The sequence below is a fragment of the Acipenser ruthenus genome, chromosome 4 (assembly GCF_902713425.1).
Source record: "Acipenser ruthenus chromosome 4, fAciRut3.2 maternal haplotype, whole genome shotgun sequence".
Taxonomy (NCBI): Eukaryota; Metazoa; Chordata; class Actinopteri; order Acipenseriformes; family Acipenseridae; genus Acipenser; species Acipenser ruthenus.
In genome coordinates, this window is record NC_081192.1 from 19,346,046 (window position 1) to 19,368,143 (window position 22,098).

General features: G+C 39.9%; 1 protein-coding gene across 3 annotated transcripts in view; it reads right to left on the minus strand.

Annotated features, from left to right (window-relative positions):
- LOC117400324 (chromodomain-helicase-DNA-binding protein 7-like) overlaps positions 1-22,098 on the minus strand; it is a 72,226-nt gene that overhangs the window by 40,505 nt on the left and 9,623 nt on the right. For all 3 annotated transcript variants that reach the window (XM_059022166.1, XM_034000114.3, XM_059022165.1), the window contains 2 exons: positions 13,376-15,277; positions 3,627-4,039 (listed from right to left, as the gene is read on the minus strand). In XM_059022166.1, the coding sequence (XP_058878149.1) occupies positions 3,627-4,039; positions 13,376-15,088 (2,126 nt within the window). In that variant the 5' untranslated portion in view covers positions 15,089-15,277. The remainder of the gene's footprint in view (positions 1-3,626; positions 4,040-13,375; positions 15,278-22,098) is intronic.

Below are 22,098 nucleotides of genomic sequence, written 5' to 3' on the forward strand. Positions count from 1 at the left end.
CACCAACTGGAAATGCAAGACCACAGAGTAATGCTTTTGGGCATCTTTTAGTCTTAAACTTTGGTACACTTATGTTAATTAATACTAACCATCTTAATTTACTAAAATTACTGTATTTACCAAACAAAATGTAAGAGAAAGTTCACACAGTATTTGAAATTGCATATACAAAGAATTTTTTTTGTATTTGACAACCAAAACAGTGGTATGCCATTATCGTTATTTTTGTATTTGAGTCGAAAAAGGCATGGGGATTTCTAAAAGCATGCAGAGAACTGGGCAAATCAAAGTTTAGTGTGTATTGATCATTTTAGACTGAAATGCTCAACTGCAACATTTTAAAAGGACATGCTCTAAATCTCTTGTTCTTAAGCACTTCTACTCAAAGACAAATACAAATGTACCAAAACATTTAGCACACCACCTTGGTGCCGATACAAAAAGGTTTTAAAACTTTGTGCAGCAGCATTTCATCTCTCAGCTTTCCTGAAGTTTATACCACACATGGCTAAAAGCCACCCCCACTATGAGGCTCCACTTCCAGCATTTATTTCCGCTCTTACTGCCACAAATTATACAATATTGTAGCTGAGCTCTGGGCCCCTTTCCTTTCATCTGCACGCCAAGAGCAATCAGATTACCCTGGTAACCAGTGGTCACATGACCAGCACCTGCTCTTTTGGCTAGATGCCACTGACTGAAGCCATCTGCTTCCCTCAATCATCTTTCAAACATTCTCAACACCTGCAATACAACATTTTGCGGTTTTCTTTTATTAAAATCACTGCCAACACAGGTCCCAAAACTTTTTTTTCTTGAAGAAAAAAAAAAAAAAAAAAAAGGATCAGCCAAGACCATCAAGGAACAGAGCTGCCAGGTTTTCAAGGAGATGACAGAGATGATTTTGATTGCTGACCTCTGAATAATAGACTACAGAAAACAATTTAAATTTAGAGCACCCAGGGCACATCCACTACTGCTACAAACTATGAGTAACAGATGCAAGGTCTTGTAGAACTACATATCTGGAGTGCCTTATGAAATATCAGGGGAGAGGCGCAAGGCTGATTTTTCCCTTGCAGTGGAACTCTTTCATTGTTTTACAAAGCATTTTGGTAAACTAATCATTTACACTATGTTCTGTATCTCGGTTAACTATGATTACTAAAACTCTGGGTTTTCCCCTAAAAAAAAGTCCAAACGTGCCGCGAAACATTCCTACACTTTAAGAGAAATGTTTGCAGTTACTCATTGCTTGAACCACATGTGAAAAAAAAAATACAATGAAAGGCAAATCAGCAATCTGGGTTGCTTCATCCGTGAAGTTAGGATCACAGAATAATTTTTCTGACCACAATTTTCACTTTCAGATGAAACACCACTGGATGTTTCTGTGCTGAAAGATTGAAGGCTGTAGCAACACAGTGCAGTGGCCAAGTTCTTACACAGCATGGGTAGAGCTGGTGTATAGAAAGGGAGTGGGTAGCATGTGGTTTGGGTTAATGGAACACCTGCTGCCACAGATGAGTCACCTTCAGCACTACTAAAACTTCACCAACTGCCAGCAACGATGCTCTTCAATACTCAATATCAATGCAGTATATTTTATATTTACATTTCTTTCAGCAGTGAAGATTTAATGAGTCACAACTTTACTGTACTCCTACAGTCAATGGTGTTGCCTGTGCTTTTACAGTTGATCCATTTAGCAGGTGGGTTTTGTGTCTGTGTGCAACATCACTTGTTCAGATTGACAGACTAATATTTGAGCAACCTCAAGGTCATTCTGTATGGAGGATCAAACCATACAGAAGCACCCCCAGATCATCACCGATCCTCCACCACATTTCACAGTGGGTGCGAGACACTGTGGCTTGTAGGCCTCTCCAGGTCTCCGTCTAACCATTAGACGACCAGGTGTTGGGCAAAGCTGAAAATTGGACTCATTTGGGGGTGCTTCAGCAAGGCTGGAATCGGGCAGATTTGTCTGTGAAGGAAGCATGAATCAAGCCAAGTACAAGGTTGTCCTGGAAGAAAACTTGCTTCCTTCTGCTCTGACAATGTTCCCCAACTCTGAAGATTGGTTTTTCCAGCAGGACAATGCTCCATGCCACACAGCCAGGTCAATCAAGGTGTGGATGGAGGACCACCAGATCAAGACCCTGTCATGGCCAGCCCAATCTCCAGACCTGAACCCCACTGAAAACCTCTGGAATGTGATCAAGAGGAAGATGGATGGTCACAAGCCATCAAACAAAGCCGAGCTGCTTGAATTTTTGCGCCAGGAGTGGCATAAAGTCACCCAACATCAATGTGAAAGACTGGTGGAGAGCATGCCAAGACGCATGAAAGCTGTGCTTGAAAATCAGGGTTATTCCACCAAATATTGATTTCTGAACTCTTCCTAAGTTAAAACATTAGTATTGTGTTGTTTAAAAATGAATATGAACTTATTTTCTTTGCATTATTCGAGGTCTGACAACACTGAACCTTTTTTGTTATTTTGACCAGTTGTCATTTTCTGCAAATAAATGCTCTAAATGGCAATATTTTCATTTGTAATTTGGGAGAAATGTTGTCAGTAGTTTATAGAATAAAACAAAAATGTTCATTTTACCCAAACACATACCTATAAATAGTAAAACCAGAGAAACTGATAATTTTGCAGTGGTCTCTTAATTTTTTCCAGAGCTATATATATATAAAAAGCTGCACTTTAATTCAGTTAAACATACTGTATGCTTTCTATAAAGTATTGAAATTCATGTACCTTGCATAAGGCCACAGTCTTTTTTTTAAATGCTTTATTATAACAGAAATCCTAAATTAGATTCATATGTATGAAATGTGTTGGACCGCTGGGAGACATTAGTACGCATTTTTAAATCATGAACATCTGTCCACAGTTTATGTGCTTTGTTTTGATTATTCTGAATGTATCTCAAATACAGTATCAGTTGTCCAGGAGTATTCAGTCTAGGGCCTCCTGGTTCCAATATGAATGGAACTAAAAGGAACACCAATGGAGGAGTTTAATTACCTGTTCAACAAGGCAGCCATTTAGTTAGCCCATTGGTTAGATTTCAAATGCTAGATTTACAAAAGGATGATTGAAATCCAAGACAAAAATGAAGTAAGATGGTTAAGCATCTGTTGCCAAATGAGATCAATAAATGTTAGATTTTTTTTTTGGGGGGGGGGGGGTTGGGAGAGAAAATACAACATTTGTCAAATGACTAGTATTATTCTAATGTGGCTATTATTCTAATACAGGTCATTGTTTTTAGTTGCATGTTGACAAAGTGAAAGTTGTTCAGCTAATCCAAAATGACTACCCTCGTCTAAACACAAAAAAGGTATTCAGTACTTCTGCTTTTTATTTAAAAACAAAAAAAGGATCCACTACAAATAAGTGTAATTTAAAGGACCGGGTACACCATTTTTTGCTGGCTGGCATACTAGGAATATACAAGACAGACACCACAATCTACAAGGGTAAATAACACATTGTACTGTAAATATAGGGGAAATTTCACATCTTACCCAGTGTACACAGTCATACTTCGGGAAAACTTGTCAATAGGCATGCATTGATCAATGATATATAGCCAGTGACATTGACATACCTGGCTTTCTTGGTGCTCTTGGGTTTTGGGGTGGTCACTTTGACTTTCTTCTCCTTGGGTTCTTTTGGTGTTTTGGGAGTTTTAGGCGTTTTAGGAGTCTTGGGTTCCTTGGGCTCTTTAGGTTCCTTCGGCTCTTTCTTCTCCTTTGGCTTCTTTTTTTTCTTCTTCTCTGCTGGAGAGCCATCTGTCTCTGGGCTCTTCAGAGGGTCTAGCCCTTCCTGAAAAGTCTCCTCTCCAGTGTCTTTAGTGATTTCCCCAGTGCTGGCACGATTGGCTTTTTTCTTCTTTTTCTTCTGCTGTTTCTGCTCCAGATCTGTCTGCTGCTCTTCACAGTTCACCAGCTGAGAGTTCTGGCTGGAAACCTGCATCATGTCTGATGCTGGCATCTCGACTGATAGATCTGATGGAGAAGGCTGCAGCAAGGAAACAGATAACCAAAATGATTATATACAGTAGTCTCAGACAAAGTTTTTTTTTTTTTTTTAATATATTATATATATATATATATATATATATATATATATATATATATATATATATATATATATATATATATATATATATAAAATCACACACACCATGCTTCAGTTAAAAGGAAGAAGTAAGGTGTTATATTCCAATCATGGGACTACAGTACAAGACATGATTCAAGGCTTAAATCCCAACTTATTCATTTAAATGTTGCAAAACAGATGTACCGTTAAGTACTTTGCTTGCTAATGGCAAGTCAATAGTTCAATCTTCAGCCTATACACTTATTTTCATACCAGTAGATAACAAGTCTTTCTAGAGAGCATTTCACCATGGCTAAAACTAAAAACTACCAAAAGGAACAGGGTTCGGAACTCATTTCTACAGAAAAGAACATGAATGTTCCCAAAGGTTATCGGACTGTTAAATACACTGTAAAACAGGGCAATAAGGGGGGGGGGGCATACAAAATAACCTTCAATTTTTTTTTTTTTCTCACAGCCTTCATTTCTAAATTCTTTGTGTGAACACCTCAGCGTGCCTGTGAAAATGATGTGCAGAGCAGGGAATGAACGCACCTCACACCCAGCTGTGGAATACAAATCACACCCACTGTTCAAAGCTGGATGTCCATTGACTTGATAGGTACTTAGTAGAGAAGCCACACTTCAACTTCTTAATGCGATAACCTCGGCTGTGCTACACTAAGTGTAGACAAAGCAAAACCCAAAACACTTTTTCTTCAATGCACACTCCTGGCACATGTTTACCCCATGCTCTACTCTGAAATGTCCTAAACCTTAGGGTGATATTTATTGTGTTTAAAATAAAAAGGTGTGCTTAGGCAAAAGGTAACACGCATGGGCTCCAAGGATACAGTAAAACCGCAAAAGTAGTCCAAAAAAAAAAAAGTAGGTCATCACAACTTACATGGCAGCCACAGCATGTAGAATACACCACATTACATCTTGTAATGAATGTGCACACCAGTTTCACCAAATTCAGTTGAGCGGTTCCCACGATATAAAAATATGGACGTATCATCATTAGTCTGGTTGGCAAGAACTCTGTACATTTACCTTATAAAACATAAGCCAACCTCCACCTCTACCCACCCTCCCAAATGTATTCCTTCCCCAACAAATTACTTCTCTATTTAAAACCTGCAGGATGGTCTGCTTCAACACATTTGCTACTGCAGAACAGTTTACTTGAGCAAAAGGAATGCAGAATAAATGTGTAAACTGACATTAGGAGAATGACAAAAAGTAAATTGTGCAAAATAAGAGTAGAGGTTCAGGTACTGTAGTTCTTACTGTGAAATGCTTTGATGTGTCTTGCAATGTAACCTTTTAACCACATCATTGCTGTTTAAAATACATATTTCCAGTAAACAGCTATTTAGACAAGTACACTTTGCCATTGATTTGCTCCTCAAACACAAAAAAGCTTTTAAAGAAAAAATACCACTGCGCCCAAACCCTCTCCTCAGGTGATTAGGCACTAAAAGATATTTTGATGCAGAATTTAGAAGCATACAAAAGGTTCTCCAAACAACAAGACATTATATGGCCATGCTTTTCTCCTAGAACTATGTAGAATTGCTCAATTAAGCACTGTTCCAGTAATCAAGGGCTTGTTACCTTTGTTAATAGCTAATCATCATAGCATGCCATAAGACAAAACATTCACACAGTCTCCTGAAAATTCTTTATCATTCCGTTCCAGGCATAAAGCTATCAGCTTTGTACACCAAAGATTGAAAACAAACAGTATGCCAGGCAACAACTTTCTAGTTAAATTAAACTAGTAAAAGTGGAATTTAGAAACATTTCTGATAAATATAAACTTGAACATGAGTCACTTACATAAACGCTTTACCTCCTTGAACGGATTGATTTCATAGAGTTCAATAGAATCTTCATATTTTTGTATTCAAATTGATCAATGCAATTTAAATTATGCAGGTAGAGCACAAGTCTAAATCCTATGTTGTAAGAATGTATTAACTTACTAGTGCATTGTTGGTTTGAAAGACTACATCAGGTAAACAACCAATTCACAAGTTCTAATATCCTATATTGAAAGGAGAAAATCCTACTTCACTTGGAGAAATACCATACTACAAATAGTACTGCTAAATTACACTAATTACTGTTATCTATTGTAGTCTATGGTACTGTATGTGAAAAGATAAAAGTGGTCCCTGGTTTATCCTCAAAGACAGCCTTTTAAATTCAAGATAGATGGTATGTGGATAAGGCAGACAAACCAAAAACATTACAGGCAAAATGTATTTTAATATTCTGTGTAGGGGCAAAAGGATATATTCCGTACACCCTGCAATGGTTGTCATGCAGTCAGTATTGTAACGGAATGCATTGTAAAATAAATAAATAAATGATGTAGTAGGTTTCTCCATCTATTCAGATAGTCCTAGTTAAGGTAAATGTCACATGTATGAAATATTTTGAAATATAGTTGGAACGTAAAACAAATGTGGCTAAAAAGTGAAATTTCTTTAAACAGAAATAAAAAAAAAAAGTGACAAAGAGACTTGTAGGACTGCTATAATATCAAATCAAGCGCTTGGTTTGTATTATTCATATATCTAAAAGATAAAACATGAGGATGTGGTAGTGAAAGTTAACATTTACATGTGTTTGAGATGCTTTTGTAAAATTGCTGACAAAAAGGGTAATTGTTTCTTGTACGACACATACGATCCAACTTTACAAATAGAATCATAGAATACCATTGGGTGCCAAATGGAGTCATTATAAATTGTTAGGTCCATCATACAGAAGCCAAGAGAAGTCACATGATCACAATATGGTAGCCATAAGAACATAAGAAAGTTTACAAACGAGAGGAGGCCATTCAGCCCATCTTGCTCGTTTGGTTGTTAGTAGCTTATTGATCCCAGAATCTCATCAAGCAGCTTCTTGAAGGATCCCAGGGTGTCTGTTTCAACAACATTACTGGGGAGTTGGTTCCAGACCCTCACAATTTTCTGTGTAAAAAAGTGCCTCCTATTTTCTGTTCTGAATGCCCCTTTATCTAATCTCCATTTGTGACCCCTGGTCCTGGTTTCTTTTTTCAGGTCAAAAAAGTCCTCTGGGTCAACATTGTCTATATCTTTTAGAATTTTGAATGCTTGAATCAGATCACAGCGTAGTCTTCTTTGTTCAAGACTAAATAGATTCAATTATTTTAGCCTGTGTGCATACGACATGCCTTTTAAACCCGGGATCATTCTAGCTGCTCTTCTTTGCACTCTTTCTAGAGCAGCAATATCCTTTTTGTAACGAGGTGACCAGAACTGAACACAATATTCTAGGCGAGGTCTTACTAATGCATTGTAAAGTTTTAACATTACTTCCCTTGATTTAAATCCATATTGTGTTACAGGTTAAAGTGAAGGATACCTTCAGATTTTGTCCAAGGAGTTAAAAAAAAAAAAAAAAAAAAAAAAAAAACACCCCCCACAGGAGTATGATTTTGTAGGGCCCTATGAAATCCACGTTAATGAGAACACGGACAGAATCAAAATATCAATGTGGAATCCAGTCCTATACGAAACAAAATGCATTTGGCAATAGAGCATTAACCTTGAAATGACATATTTGAAGAGAAAATGTGAAACACTTTAAATGTGCACAAATTTTTGTGCAGTACAGGCAGTCATAGCTACTGTACTGTGGGGCAGGCATGAACTATGTTGCTGGTCATTGCTGATAGATGCAGAGTAGAGCTGGGTTTTTTCACTGCAGGTGAAGTTGCCTCACTACGAACAGTCTTTCAACATGTCAAAAAGGCCTTTTGCAACCAGAAAACAGAAATTAAAAACGAACAGCAAAGTTGCAAGTCAGTCAGTTCCCGAATGACTATGAAAAAAATCGGGTGGTGTGATGTTCTACAAATGCTGTCAACATTCAACAATTGTTAGGCTACTGAATTATCACTATAAAACAAAAAACAGAATTACAGTTTTTAAAATGTGTGAAAAAACACAAATGTATACAAAAATCTTTTGAAAAATTGGAGCAGTTGAAGCTGTTGCAGTGACAATGCTTCCCATCACAAAAACTCAAACTGCCTGCACAGCCCAGCTACCACATTACAGAATGTGGTTAAGGTGTAACTAAACATTAAAAGGATTTTCATGATGGGTTCTTTGACTCCACATCCTTAACTGAGCAAGCACAAGCAGAACTCTGTAGCATGACAACTCCTTTCTCACATGCACTCCTCAACAGAATCCACACTATGATACAAGACAGGAAATTTAACTCGAACCAAACATATAATACAGTATGCAGAGGATTGCTAGATTTGTGGCTTGTATATTCAACATACACCAATACATTAGGGCCTGGCGAGAATTTGCAGTGTACTCTCAAATGCCCAGGCATTTAATAACACTGCCCACTTTAAATACATTAAGTCTACTGAACAAATTGGTTCTTCAGTCACCTGGCTCAAAAAATGATACAGAAAAAAACACCACAACAAATTCTAAACAGGCACAGTAGTTCAGTCTGTGTGCAGAGCACAAATCTGTCACTGCGGATGTTTGCTGATCAGGGATTGTCAGGCACTGGTCACAGGGGACCCATGAGGCTATTGCAGCTCTGCATATCCAAGCAGGAGAACTGCAGACTCTACAGCAGGGAAAGGATACTAAGGCACTGCAATCTACTCCTTTAAGGATTTAAGATGCTCTTGATAAATACTTTCATATGTACTGTAAAATAATGCGCCAAAGCTCCCAAATACTGCTCTAGACCCAGTTTGGTTGGCTAAACTAGATTTGAATTAGAAATAATGTTAAGAACCTTTCTACAAAAGGAGTTTAAATCGTACCTTGCACAGAACTGCACCACACATTATGTTAGTTATATTCAGGCATTATTTTAACAGCATAGCTCTGTCAAATGTGAAGGTCCTTTGGTGGAGGAGGAGGGTGTACAAGGTTACTGAACGTCAATACAGCAGTTACACACATACAGTACACAACACAGTAAACCCTAGAGGGCAAAAGATAAAATGTGTCATCCATTTTAAACATTTAAGCATTCTACATACTTTGGTTAACAAAACAAGTGGGAGCAAGGTAAAAGTAGATTAGCCAAACAATTATATAACAATTGACTTAAATACAGTAGTGAAAAGGTAATTTGCAGTAAGTGTGCCTCCATGTAACTACAAAGCTGCAAGTACCAGGCCATTTACAATTTGGGGTCGCTTTGAGTGCACAAATATACAATACAGTAGATTAAACACTACTGTAACATCTATTAAACCATTTTTCAAAATGTAGGCTTGGTGGCACCTTTTGCATCGGGGGGGTGGGGTGTTGTACAGTAACCGTTATCAAGTGTGGACAGTCCCAGTTATTTCAATCCTTTTATGGTTTCATGTTTCCATTTTATTTGTGATCAGCGATTACAAATATCAGATGTCACAATTAGCAGATACTGTAGAGCCCAGAAACACATAACCTTGACTTCATGTTCAGGTTACTTAAATCTTAAATGTGCCCCCAGCACCTATCCCCAACAAAAGGTTATATTGGTCTAAGTACGTGTGCATCCTGATACATATATTTTGAGTAACATGCACATTCATACATGTTACATTCATGTGCGAAAAAGCCAAGGTTGCATGTTGTTTTGAAACAAACCTATCAACTGTGCAGAGAATGCAGGGGGAAAATACCCTTTGATGTCTCCTCAAACACTTTTTATGCTACCCTTAGGAGCATGAGGCTCTTTAGGCCAAATCTGTTAGACCGAAAAACCTACCCACCCCTACACCCTACCCCTCCACATCTGAACTCCCATTCCATTGGGGGCAGGGCTTACTCTAATTCACTGTCCAGAGCTGGTCAGGTGACAGAGCCCACTGAATCAGCATGCTACAGGGCCTTGTATTTGTATGCGAATGAGGTTTACTGGCTCTAGCCACCCCCAGGAGGACAATGAATAGCACAAATTACTTTCTGCCAAATCAACACATAACACCTGAGGTGATGGGGCTCACCAAGACAATGCTCCCACCAATGCCACTTGTACGACTCAAATCCATCTTTTCAAACAAAGCAACTTGTTGGCCAAAGGGCACACAGACTCAAGGGCCTATCTCCCCCTACACGAAAGCATGAATTCCCTTTGTTTTATATAGGGGAGGAAGAGAGGGGTAGGACTTAGGATCTGAATCAGTCCCCTGGGGGGTATAACAGTCCAGAGACCAAATACAATATCTCACACTAATAAGGCCAAAAGCATTTTCTACATAGTGTTCCACAGAGCCAACGGTAATGGGAAAGGGGACTCATTTTATTGTACATTAAAATCAGTCTGTATAGAATGCTAGCCTCTGGGCCCCCAAACACCCAATGTTATATTCACTGCTTCCCAAAGGGCTGTGCATGGGTCAATAAGTAGCATCTGGAGGCCAAGTAATAAGTGCACAGTATTACAGCATTATCCATCAGTAACACCGACAGACTGAAGCTGCCCTATTGAGTTTCTAATCTTGTAGTCAACCACATTCAACTTAAAGTATTGTATTAAAACAAACAAATAAATAAAAATAAATAAATAAAACACTAATCTTCTAAAAATAGGCTAGAATACTGCAGAGTCGCTTACTAATTTGTTCAAGTTCATCCTAGTATGTCCCCTGATTTCTCACAGATTGATGAGCTGGGATTCACTAGCACTAGGATCTCACGAGGTTTCAGAGAGCTTGTGGTCAGTCGAGAGCAGTGTACAATTCCCCCAAAGAAAACATGAATAAAGTTCCATAACCGGAGGTTCTTATCACCCCTTTCACAAAATGAACCAAGCACAGCCTCCTTAGTAGTTTAATGACAGTCTGTGTGCTATTTAACAGCCATTGTGAGAAGAATTGATTTGTACAACGACAGTGCCATGCTTTTTTGGAGATGTTACAGCTTCTTGGACCAAATTAGGAAATCCATCTACAACATATGTGGGATCTATTTTAACTGGTCAAAAACTTGCTTCAAAAGGCTAAATGTTCTAAATGGAAAGTCAAATACATCTAAAACATACAAACAACAAGAAAGCATTATCTGAACAATGACTGACTCTGCAGGAAGTAAATGCTTGTGTAGCTTAATTCGCAGCCATCGTTGATAGGAGTGCAGCATACGTTATGCAGTTGGAAACACTGGCTTCCGAAATGGAGAAAATCATTCCAAGATGCTAATGTTTACTTAAATCTATCCCTATAGTGTTATCAAAAACTACAAATTACACACCAGCACAGAAACCAGACACAGCTGCTTCAGATGTGACAATTATGTAATTTAGCCTTTTTTTATCTGGTGTTTATCCCATATGGGCCTATGTTGTGTGTTTTTAAAAATAAAAACAGGCCAAACAAATCACAGGGTATTCTGAGAAGGGTGGGCCTGGCGAGAATGGTAGAGCAGTGTGCATAAACAGTGAGAATGGCACGCAGCTTGTCTGAATACACATTACTGCTTCAATTCACAGCATTTCCAAGCACCAATTACTGTACATGTGTAGCATTGCCTTTGGATAAGGTGTTTATTATGGTGGGTTCCATCTCAAAAGATTCAATAGCTGTGCCAGCTTTAAAGAAAAAATCTTAAGTTACATTGCTGTATGCTTGTATAATAGTGTGAGGGGACTGTCCCTTGTACTAGGGATGGGCCTTTCTGGATATTTATTGCTTACACAATACCAAAATTCAAAGTTTAAAAAAAAAAATATTGCGGTACTATTGACATTGCTTCAGTAAGTAGATCTTTATTAACAGCAAGTATAACACAAGTACAGTATGCATAAAACCTAACTTACGGTATGCATAATTTGCCAACAGCAATTAAAGGCAACATACAAATTGCAGTGAATCAACACATTGTCTTCATATGACAAAATAAATAAATGTTTACATTGAGAATCATATTAAATTAGTACAGACTTTCCATGTTACGTTTGTTATCAGCCTGCTTATTAATATTTACCACAGCAATTTAAATACCAATTATAACATTACCGCCAACAACACTATTTTGTTGCCTTGTATAAATTTGTTGCCTTGTATAAATTGTTGCCTTGTAATAACAATTAGATATACTGTAGTTAATACATGCAATGGTACAGTCCAACCACTTCCATTACCACCAGTATTGGTATCACCCTGCACTTAACATTTTTCGGGGTATTTTTTTTGTTGTTGTCAGGAGCTTGAGTAACTTAAAGCCACTGAAAGAAATAATGATGCATTTAATATTTATTTAAAGTAATGTGTTGTGCTGCAGCAGCAGGCTTAGCATGGTTAATGTGTCTGTTCAGACCACTTACATTTGTTGAAATACAAAGATAGATTATACGACTGAATTTATTAAACTAAGCAATTTTTTAATCGAATACTTGAATAAACGTTTACACGTGCCCATTCTCATTCCTGCCTTATACACAAGCTAAATAGAAAGAAATGACAAGCTAATAGCATCATTGAACTTGCGTGGTGATTCAGCACCCGTGCATGGCGATTCTATCCCCTCCTTAACCATTGACTTTAAAAAGGAACCCAGCCTCTGAGGACAACTACCCAGAGGGGGAAAGAGGCCGACAGCAAGAGTGAGCGAGCACAAGATAAATTACACATGCTTGGGGGCTGCAAAGTCAATCCCCACTAGGCTGGCAAAAAAGAAAAAAACCTTGAAAGAGAAAGCAGGATTGGGCATTTATTTTTTACCTTCCACATAAAACAAAAATATTCAAACAAGTTGCAATTAAACTTATGTAAAAATATGACACTTGCAACACTGAAGCTACATTGAAGGTAGAAAGGTTTTGGAATCCCCATATAACTAAATTGGGCATACTTTTTGTTGTGTAATCTTTAACACATACATCAGCCACACAGCTTTAACTACACTTAATGTACAATAGAAAATAAAAACACTACACCCAATTGAGTAGGCCCCCCAAAAACAAATGACTGCCATCATACTCTGAACATTAACCAACAGTACTTCTGATTCAAATTAAAACTGAATTTACCACAAAGTATTTGCACTATAATACTTAAATCTAGAAAAATATTTAAATACAAGAACTGTATAACAGTACTTTAATTAGTTCAATAGTATACGGTTGTGGATCAACATCACACACACACTGTACAACAGAATGACCCTGAAGCTTTCATAAAACTACAAAAAAAAACACACACACACATATCACAAAGCTACCGTTTTACAAGCTACTCACCTGTTGGACAGGCACTTTCTGAGGCGTAGGTGATGACTTGTGCTGCTGTGCCCACGGCTGGTGGTGAGACTGCAGGGGAGGAGAGTTCTGGTGGTGCATGATCAGGTGCGGCTGCTGCTGCATGGATGGGCATGTTGGCAGCTGTTGCTTCTGAAAAGGCAGTGGTGGCAGCAATGGTTGTCCTGGATGCTGCTGGGGCGGTCCAACGAGCAGACGCAGCTCCTGGATCCCCGGCGGCTCAGCATGGTTCCCCCCAATCCCTCCAGGGGGCCGCAGACCCCCAGCCATGTCTCTCTGGCTGGGCGACAAGCCCATATAGGGCTGTGGGGGAGGTGGCTGCTGCTGCTGCAGGCCTCTGGGGCCAATGTTCCTCTGGGCCAGCCCTACTGCTCCCGGAGGCTGGTGAGGCATGCTGGGGTAACCACCTACCTCAATCACCATGCCTGCACTCCCCGGTCTGACCTGTTGCGGGGGAGGCGTTCCTGCAGGGTTGCACAAGGCCTTCATGGGGGACATGGGAGGGGGAGAACCGTAGGATCCCTGAGGTTGCTGCTGTTGAGCTGGCTGTGGCTGCTGGGAGGGGTGCATAGGCTGGGAATTGATTTGGTTGACTTGAATTGACTGTGGGTGCATGAGCCCTTGGGAGGTGCCTGGTGGGAAACCGGCAGAATTGGGGTAGCGCCCCTGGGTCATGGGGGTGTTGTTGCTGGTAAGGCCAATGTTGGGACTCATCCCTGTATTGTTCACTAATCCCTGATTGAGGTTGCTATATGGAGAGTAAGGAGAATACTGCCCTGAGTTGTTTACAGTGGGGGACTGGACAGTCTGGTTCCGCGAATTGAAGCTCAGGCTTTGCTGGGGTCTCCCTGCCACTACAGCCTGCTGTTGTGAGGAGCTAGGTGAGAAGCGAGGGGTATGGGCCACAGATTCTGGGTGGAGGTTGCCCTGAGTTGGGCGGTGGTGGAACTGCTGCGGTTGCTGCTGTTGTACTGGGTGTCGCATAGGTGGGCCAACGAGGTTAGGGTTTTGCTGTGGGGACATGTGGCCCAAGAAGTGATTGGCCTGGGGTCCTCTGCCTCCCTCCTGCTGCGGACCCTGGGAGAATTGGTTGATCCTGGGAGGAGTGGGTGTCTGACTGTGTGGCTGCATGGAGTAATCCCCACGGGCCATGTAAGCACCCATTTGTTGAACATGACCAGAAGGGGCTGACTGCTGAGGAGGTTGCTGCTGAAAAGGGGCTCTGACCTGTTCAGGGACCTGAACGGCCCTGGGCCCCCAGAGAGAACCACTGTCTACAAAGGGCTGGCCATGCCTCTCTCCCTGAAGGCCAGGGTAGACACCCATCTGCCCCCCACCTCCATGAGAGACTGGTGGGGGAGGGTTGTGGTACTGCGAATGAGGAGAAGACATCCCGTTCCCAGGAGCGTTCGACAGCATCCGACCCCCTTGCTGCTCCATCAAGTGCATCTTCTGCTGCTCATATTGACCAAAGTGGTCAAAGTGGCTCAGTTTGGGCTGGCCTTGGCCAGGTGGGGGCTGTGGCAGGTGGTGGAGGGACGACGGCAGAGACCCGTAGCCCTGGTCAATGGGCATCGCCGGTCCCAGTGTGTTGACCTGGCTTTCTGGAAAGCCGCACTCACCAAGGCCCTCCAAACCTTCACTGAACAGATTTCCATCGTCCCCAAACAAGCTCATCATCCCAGGGTCAGCCATCCTTCCTTCCTTCTCAGCCTGCAGCTTCCCCCTGCGGTGCTGCTGCTACAAGCGAGCTAGTCTGTGCTTCCTCCACTGAGGTGTATGTCCTCAAAGCTTTTAATCCTTTAACTAATCTCCCGCATTTCACTCCATATTTCCTTAATTCTGTCAGACAATGCAGTGTCAGGCAAAGTCAGGTTACAGGACCTAGGAAGACAAAATGGAGAAAAACAAAGAAAAAAGAATGATGAAACTGCAGAGAATTGGAGGAATTAACAATGTGACACACAACCAAACTACTACAAGACCTTTATTCTAAAGATATGTATATTAGCCAACAATTAAAAAAAACAAAAATATGCTAATGCCTTGAAACTACTTGTTTTGCAGTAAAGTTAGTTCAACTGTTTTTTCCTCCCCCTTTCACCCAACCCCCAGCCACTCTGCTTTTAAACAATAGGTTACTCACAACACATGCAGACACCAACCTAAAATTAATTCATTCTTTACAATCCCTGGCAATTCATTCTTGGATGGAAAAGAACAAAAGAACCCAAAGTGCGGCAGCAGCTGCCACACCAGGCAGGCAGATGTACGAATACAGGCAGGCCGCCCATCTGCTGAACTAAAACCCTGAAAACACTCTAGTTACCAGTGTGTCCTTAACCTCATCATCCCTTGAGCATCATAATCAGATGAGCAAGCAGCATTATCTAGGTCTATGATAAACAGGACTAAACTAAATGGACGAGAGGATCAAATGTCCAACAGGAAGCAGTACTGCTTCTACACTCCCACTGGGGACTAAGGAGTGAGTCAACCTTACTTCACTTGCATTTCAACTTCTTACACAATAAAGTGCAAGGAGAATACAGCCCCCCCAGTTAGCCATTTCTTTTAAATCCACTACAAAAGCAGCCAAGGAAAAAAAAAAAAAGTCTGCTTGTCATGTTTTCCAGATAAAGTTTCAACCTCTTGGTTAGCAACATTTGGTGGAAAAAAGATATTATAAATAGATATCTAAAAATAAGGAGGAAGCAATTTGGCTGCAATTGACCACACTTTCAATCACAGGTGGGCAATCCTCAGTGTAGCAGGGCTTCTGCACTCATCAGATCACAGCCCTTTAACAAGCAGGAAGTCCTTAAGGAGTTATACCACTTCCTAAAATCAGCAAGTCAGATCCAATTGACACATTTATTTTTATTATATATATATATATATATATATATATATATATATATATATATATATATATATATATATATATATATATAATATTTGTTTTACATTTAGATTTTTAAAGCAATATATAACTAGTATAAAGCACATAGTATTTAGCCTACTGATTCTACTACATTTCCAGGTTTTCAGCTGACCGTTTGCCCAATTTCTTTTCAAAGTGACAGATGTGGCTCAATGCCCGTTGCTCTTGTGATCCACCATAATTTCTTAGTGTTGATGAGGAAGTTCAGTCACTGGGTTCATCCCCCACCCTGAGGCAAACTGATGACTGAGTGACATAGCAGGCTCCTTGTGTGACTAAGTGCAAGCGTACCCCAGCTGGAGTCCCTGGAACACTACTCCTCTAATATGTTATGAGTCACACAAAGCAAAACAGCAGGAAAACCATTTACTACAGCAGCTCTATAGCGGTGGAGTCAGGGCCATTAGTAGTGTGACCCAACGGCTGATGTGAGCACAGCAGCTTTATATACAATTGCTCATCATTTCAGTTTCCTGAAACTTGGCGACAGCAGAACGGATTATGTAAAAAAAAAAAAAAAACAGAAAAACGGTTTGTAATGTTTTTGTAATTACTGATTTGACATAGCAATTCTACAACTGTGGGCTAGAGAGACTTGTTTTTCATCTTTATATCCATCATGGATACAAGCAGTCAAAAGTATTTCTCCATTTAATAACACATGCATAACTTAGCTATATGCATTTCAAATATCTGCTTTATTCACCTTTCATACTGGGTGTCAAAGCATGGGGTAAATTATAGCTACAACCTCCCCCATATGAACGCTGTTCAATATAAGTTTAACCTGTACTTTTTTATCCAAATGATTATGCATTTAATTTTTTTATTATTTTTTTTTAAATGAACAGCACTTCTGAAGATGGCACACAGATTTACTAAACAATAGGCCTACATCCTGGTCCATTTCAATGACAAACCAAAACAGGAATTCAAAACAAACAAACAAAACCATTTTAAAAACCAACATGTTACAAAAAAAGGGATACCTGCAGCACTTCCTGTAGCTTATCTTTTTTTGTATTTTATCCATCCTTTAGTTGCACTAAAGTTGTTTTATTAGTACATGTCCTTATTCTACAGTTTTTACCACTTTGATTAAATATATAAAAAGAAACAAATATGTTAGCTACTGTATGAGTGAGTGTGCTTGATACCACATGTCAGGCTACAGTGCTTCAGTTATGGTTATGGGTCCTTTATTTGCATCATGAGTGCATTTTCATTTGCTTCAGTGAGGGACAGCTGTAAATCCACTGCAGGTGCACCAGTTTGATTCCCTGTGTAATCTGAATACTAAATGCATCACCTGTGCCATGCACTTGGATGCATCACTGCTGTGTCTGCAAATCTTTCAGTACCTTTTACAGAGTCCCCTAACTATGACATCAGAAGATAATCCATGGTAATTTGAGAACACACCTATTAAACACAAAAGGCTAAATTCTATAAAATGGGGAGTGCTATAGAATGAGCATTCATAAAATGAGTAAGGGGCAGTATTAAACTGACATGGCTTTAAAAAGGTGTAAAACAAAAACCAAGACCGTTGTGAAACACAGTAGTGGCTCATAACTGAAAAGGATTGGCTTGATCCCTCATACTTGATGAGCACACTGCATAAACTCATCTTAATCTGGTATTTATGGGCAGTTTTGGATCATAAATACCAGATTAAGATGAGTTTATGCAGCAAAAACATCAATCTTCTGAAGAATTTATAAGGAGGAGTTTAAACTTCAAAAGCACTGTCTAAACTGGATTTACATTCAATAGCAAACAGAACAGCCTTCAAAATACTCAAACATAACACTAGAACCACCACCAGAACCACCACCAGAGTCTCTTCATTTTGATCCATTGGTCACCATCTTATGTTCCGTTTGTCCTGGAATTTTAGATCTCAATGTTCTGGAGTAGACCATTGCTACAGTACTAACCACACCACATGGAACTAACCAAGCAATATATTAAAACCCCTACTGTATTGAAAATACAAAAGCCACTTCAAATGAAAGCCACTAACTTAACATTGTATCTCTCACTATTGACTCAAAGAAGGAAACTGCAAAGTGAGAACGCTGTCTGATGGTTTATTATATTGATTTTCAGACTGAAATGGCTCCTACAGTACATTGAACCATCTTCAGATACCCAGGACCATGGTTAGACAGGAAGTTAATTTAACAAATATTGATATAGTTTAAAACAAACAAAAAAACAAAATCTGGTCTGAAGTACATGTTCACCATGGGGTTGTCCATGGAAACATTTACTGATATTTTCTTCTACCACAGTCATTGCAAAAACAGATCCCTTATATCATTCTGCACAGATCTCTAACTTACTTTGTTCACTATTGTGACCTATACATTGACTGACCCGACTTCAATTTTGTTTGTTTAAATTGTCCATCTGTATGAGATGTTTTATATAAAAATAAAAAATGTTCAAGGGAGGCCAGGTCAAAGACACTCACGAAACAATTGATATGAAAGGTTAAAAATAAAAAGATTTTAAAACTAGACAAAAATAGATGCCATGGGTAGATATCCCAGGACACATGTCTCAACCTACAGTAGTCCTCGGCAAGTTTTGTACTTATTTGATCAGTAACCACCTGCTATCTTCACCTTGTTCAACTGGTCTAACGTTGACAAATACAACCGGTTATAAAAATGACACCATTTGAGTGGAAGCTAGTTGATTATGCTTTTCAATATATGCTTTCAAAAGGACCACACACACATCAGATTTAGATGGAAAACAAAGCCATAGTTTTTGCCTTACAGTAGCGTATATTACTGTGGCTGATACAGTTCATTTTTTTACTATTTCATTTAGAACTGGTTCACAAAGCAAGCATTCTCCACACTCATTCTAACAATAAATGTGTTGTACTGCTAGGCTAGCAACCAGGAGGAGACACAGCACAGCTAAAGGACAAACCACCATTAAAATAATGGAGGGGGATGAGGCAGGAGGAGGAGGGGGGAAGGGTAGGGATACTGCAGGGGAGAGGGGGTTAGTTATATTATTGCTATCAACCATCAAGTGATCTCCTGGAAATTACATTCTGTACAAAGCAGAGACTAAACCACTGGAGGATCCAAGAGGAGGGGCTCAATAGCAACATGCTGAGACACTGAAAAACACCACCAAGCACAACTGATTACTCTCATTAACACCCATTCTTTTGTATGTACCAACTGTAGCTGTTGCCGATTAACCAACTGATCTGGCAATTTCCTACATTCATCAACATTTAAAAGCTGGTTTTAAAAAGAAAGAAAAAGCCAAAATGCATAAGTATTATTCTGATAGCTGGTTATGGGATCGCTCCTTGCCTATACTATCCCATGGAGGGGCCCCTGTTCAAACAGGCTCTTATGCACACCAGCAGCATTCCATTTCCCCCCCTCCTTCTTCCAAGCTGCAGCTGAAAATAATTTATCTGTTCCTCTTTGCAAGCACAGCATGTGTGATTGGGGGCAACTTATCCATCATGAATAAACTTGAGCACAAAGACGGGTTGAGTGTCACAGGATACAAAAGGGCACAGGTCACTGTGGTGGAGCTACAGGGTTTGCACAGGGCTTGGGTTGTTTTATGCATGGCTGCCTCATTTATATACTTTTTTGTGCATGAAAAAACACCAACAGTGCAGACATGCAGTTTATATAATCTGCTGCGTCGGTAGAACGGATGTCTTACCCACCAACACCCTTTTTAATTCCCAAATTTCTGCTAAGGAATTAAAGTACAAATGGTTCTCTGAAATCAACTAAATTATTAAAAGTACAAGTAAAAAACAGCAGAATGTTACATCAATGACACCTTGTCCTATCAGCAGGAGTCATTATAGCCACCTGTCTGAAAACCAGCTGGATATCGGCTACAGGTCAGTTACCACAGGCACCTGAAAACACACACACAAGAAATCAACTTAAGCTTCAGACTTTGGAATCATAAAACAGGCAGATGTTCAAGCAAAAAAACATAATACAATGTGTGTGTGCGTGTAAATGTTAACACACACATTTTATTATATATATATATATATATCACATACTCCACACTGCTGCCCTGCCAAGAATCATTGTCTCTCTCATATATATATATATATATATATATATATATATATAGACAATGATTCTTGGCAGGGCAGCAGTGTGGAGTAGTGGTTAGGGCTCGGGACTCTTGACCGGAGGGTTGTGGGTTCAATCCCAGGTGGGGGACACTGCTGCTGTACCTTTGAGCAAGGTACTTTACCTAGATTGCTCCAGTAAGAACCCAACTGTATAAATAGGGAATTGTATGTACAAATAATGTAATATACCTCCCTCCAGACCTGTGAGGGTGCTAAGTAATGGGAACAGAGTCCCCTAGACTGCTTGGCCTGACACTTCGTTCCTAGGGTTAAAAGGAAGTTGGTCATTTAGAAAAGGGGTGGAGCTTCGGTACATTAACTCATCGACCCGGGAGGGAAATGATGTGGTAGCCGCGGATTGGAGGAGCTGCGGCAGTCGTTTACCAAGGGGTGATGAGTGACGGTATAAGTAGGGGTCGAAGCGACGTAATCTGTTCCATTGTTTTAGTTAATGAAAAAGAACCTGGAAGGACCTGTGTATCTGTATCATGAGTGTTTGTTTGTTTTGTCTAATTGTTACTACTTATTATTAGACAGCTAACACGTTCCGGAGCGGTTGCCAGAGACCAGCACAAAAACCGGAACAGCACTGCACTTGTATCAAATAACTATTTGCACCACAAGCACTAATTCATGCACTAAACGCACTTTTATGTGTTTTGTGTGGGTGTACAATAAAACGGGACTATTCTTTCGGGGACAAACCGGGGGATTACAAACTAAAGTAATACACGCCGCTGTATTACTTACCATCATTATTGTTTACTGTTTGTTTTGCCGTCAGGCACTGGACATACAAACCCATTAAACAACTTTGCACCTGGATTATAAATTGTCTGTCTGTTCATTGATCACTTGCACCTGCACACTGTTAACCACTTTGCCACAATATATATAAGGGCTCCCGAGTGGCGCATTCAGTAAAGGCACTCCGCGTGGAGTGAAGGATGCGCCCTATAGCCTCGAGATCGCAGGTTCGAATTTAGGCTAGGTCATGGCGCACAATTGGCCGAGCGCTGCCCGGGTAGGGAGGGCTTAGGTCAGCAGGGCAATCTGGCCGATAGGGAGCCTGCGGGTCTGCAGTGGAGCCATTCAGATCTGTGTTGTCCTCTGGCACTATAGGTCTGGTGGCTTCGCTGTGGATCCGCAGTGCGAAAAATGACGGACTGGCAGGAACACGTTTCGGAGGACGCGTGTTTCAGCCTCCGTTTCCCGAGTCGCTGGGCGGTTTCAGCGGTGAACTGGGATAAAAATAATAACTGGGCATTCCAAACTGGGGAGAAAAATGGGGCAAAAACCATTGGAGACAACTAAATAAAAAAACCAGTATTTAAATATACTTCCATCCAGCACACCTCCACAAATAAAATTATATATATATAACTCAAATTATCTATCGACTGGGACCCCACGATAACAAATCGATAATATTTTATTGAAATCAAATATTCCACAAAATTAAAAACTTCTTGTATATATTAACTTCCTGTCAAGAATGTAATCTGTGTTGTTGCTTCTAAAAGTTACTGAGAATATGCATCTGTGAACAAATACAGGATGATGCTGCAGAGATCAAGAGTAACCTGCTTTTATTATTTGGTTTAAAATCAG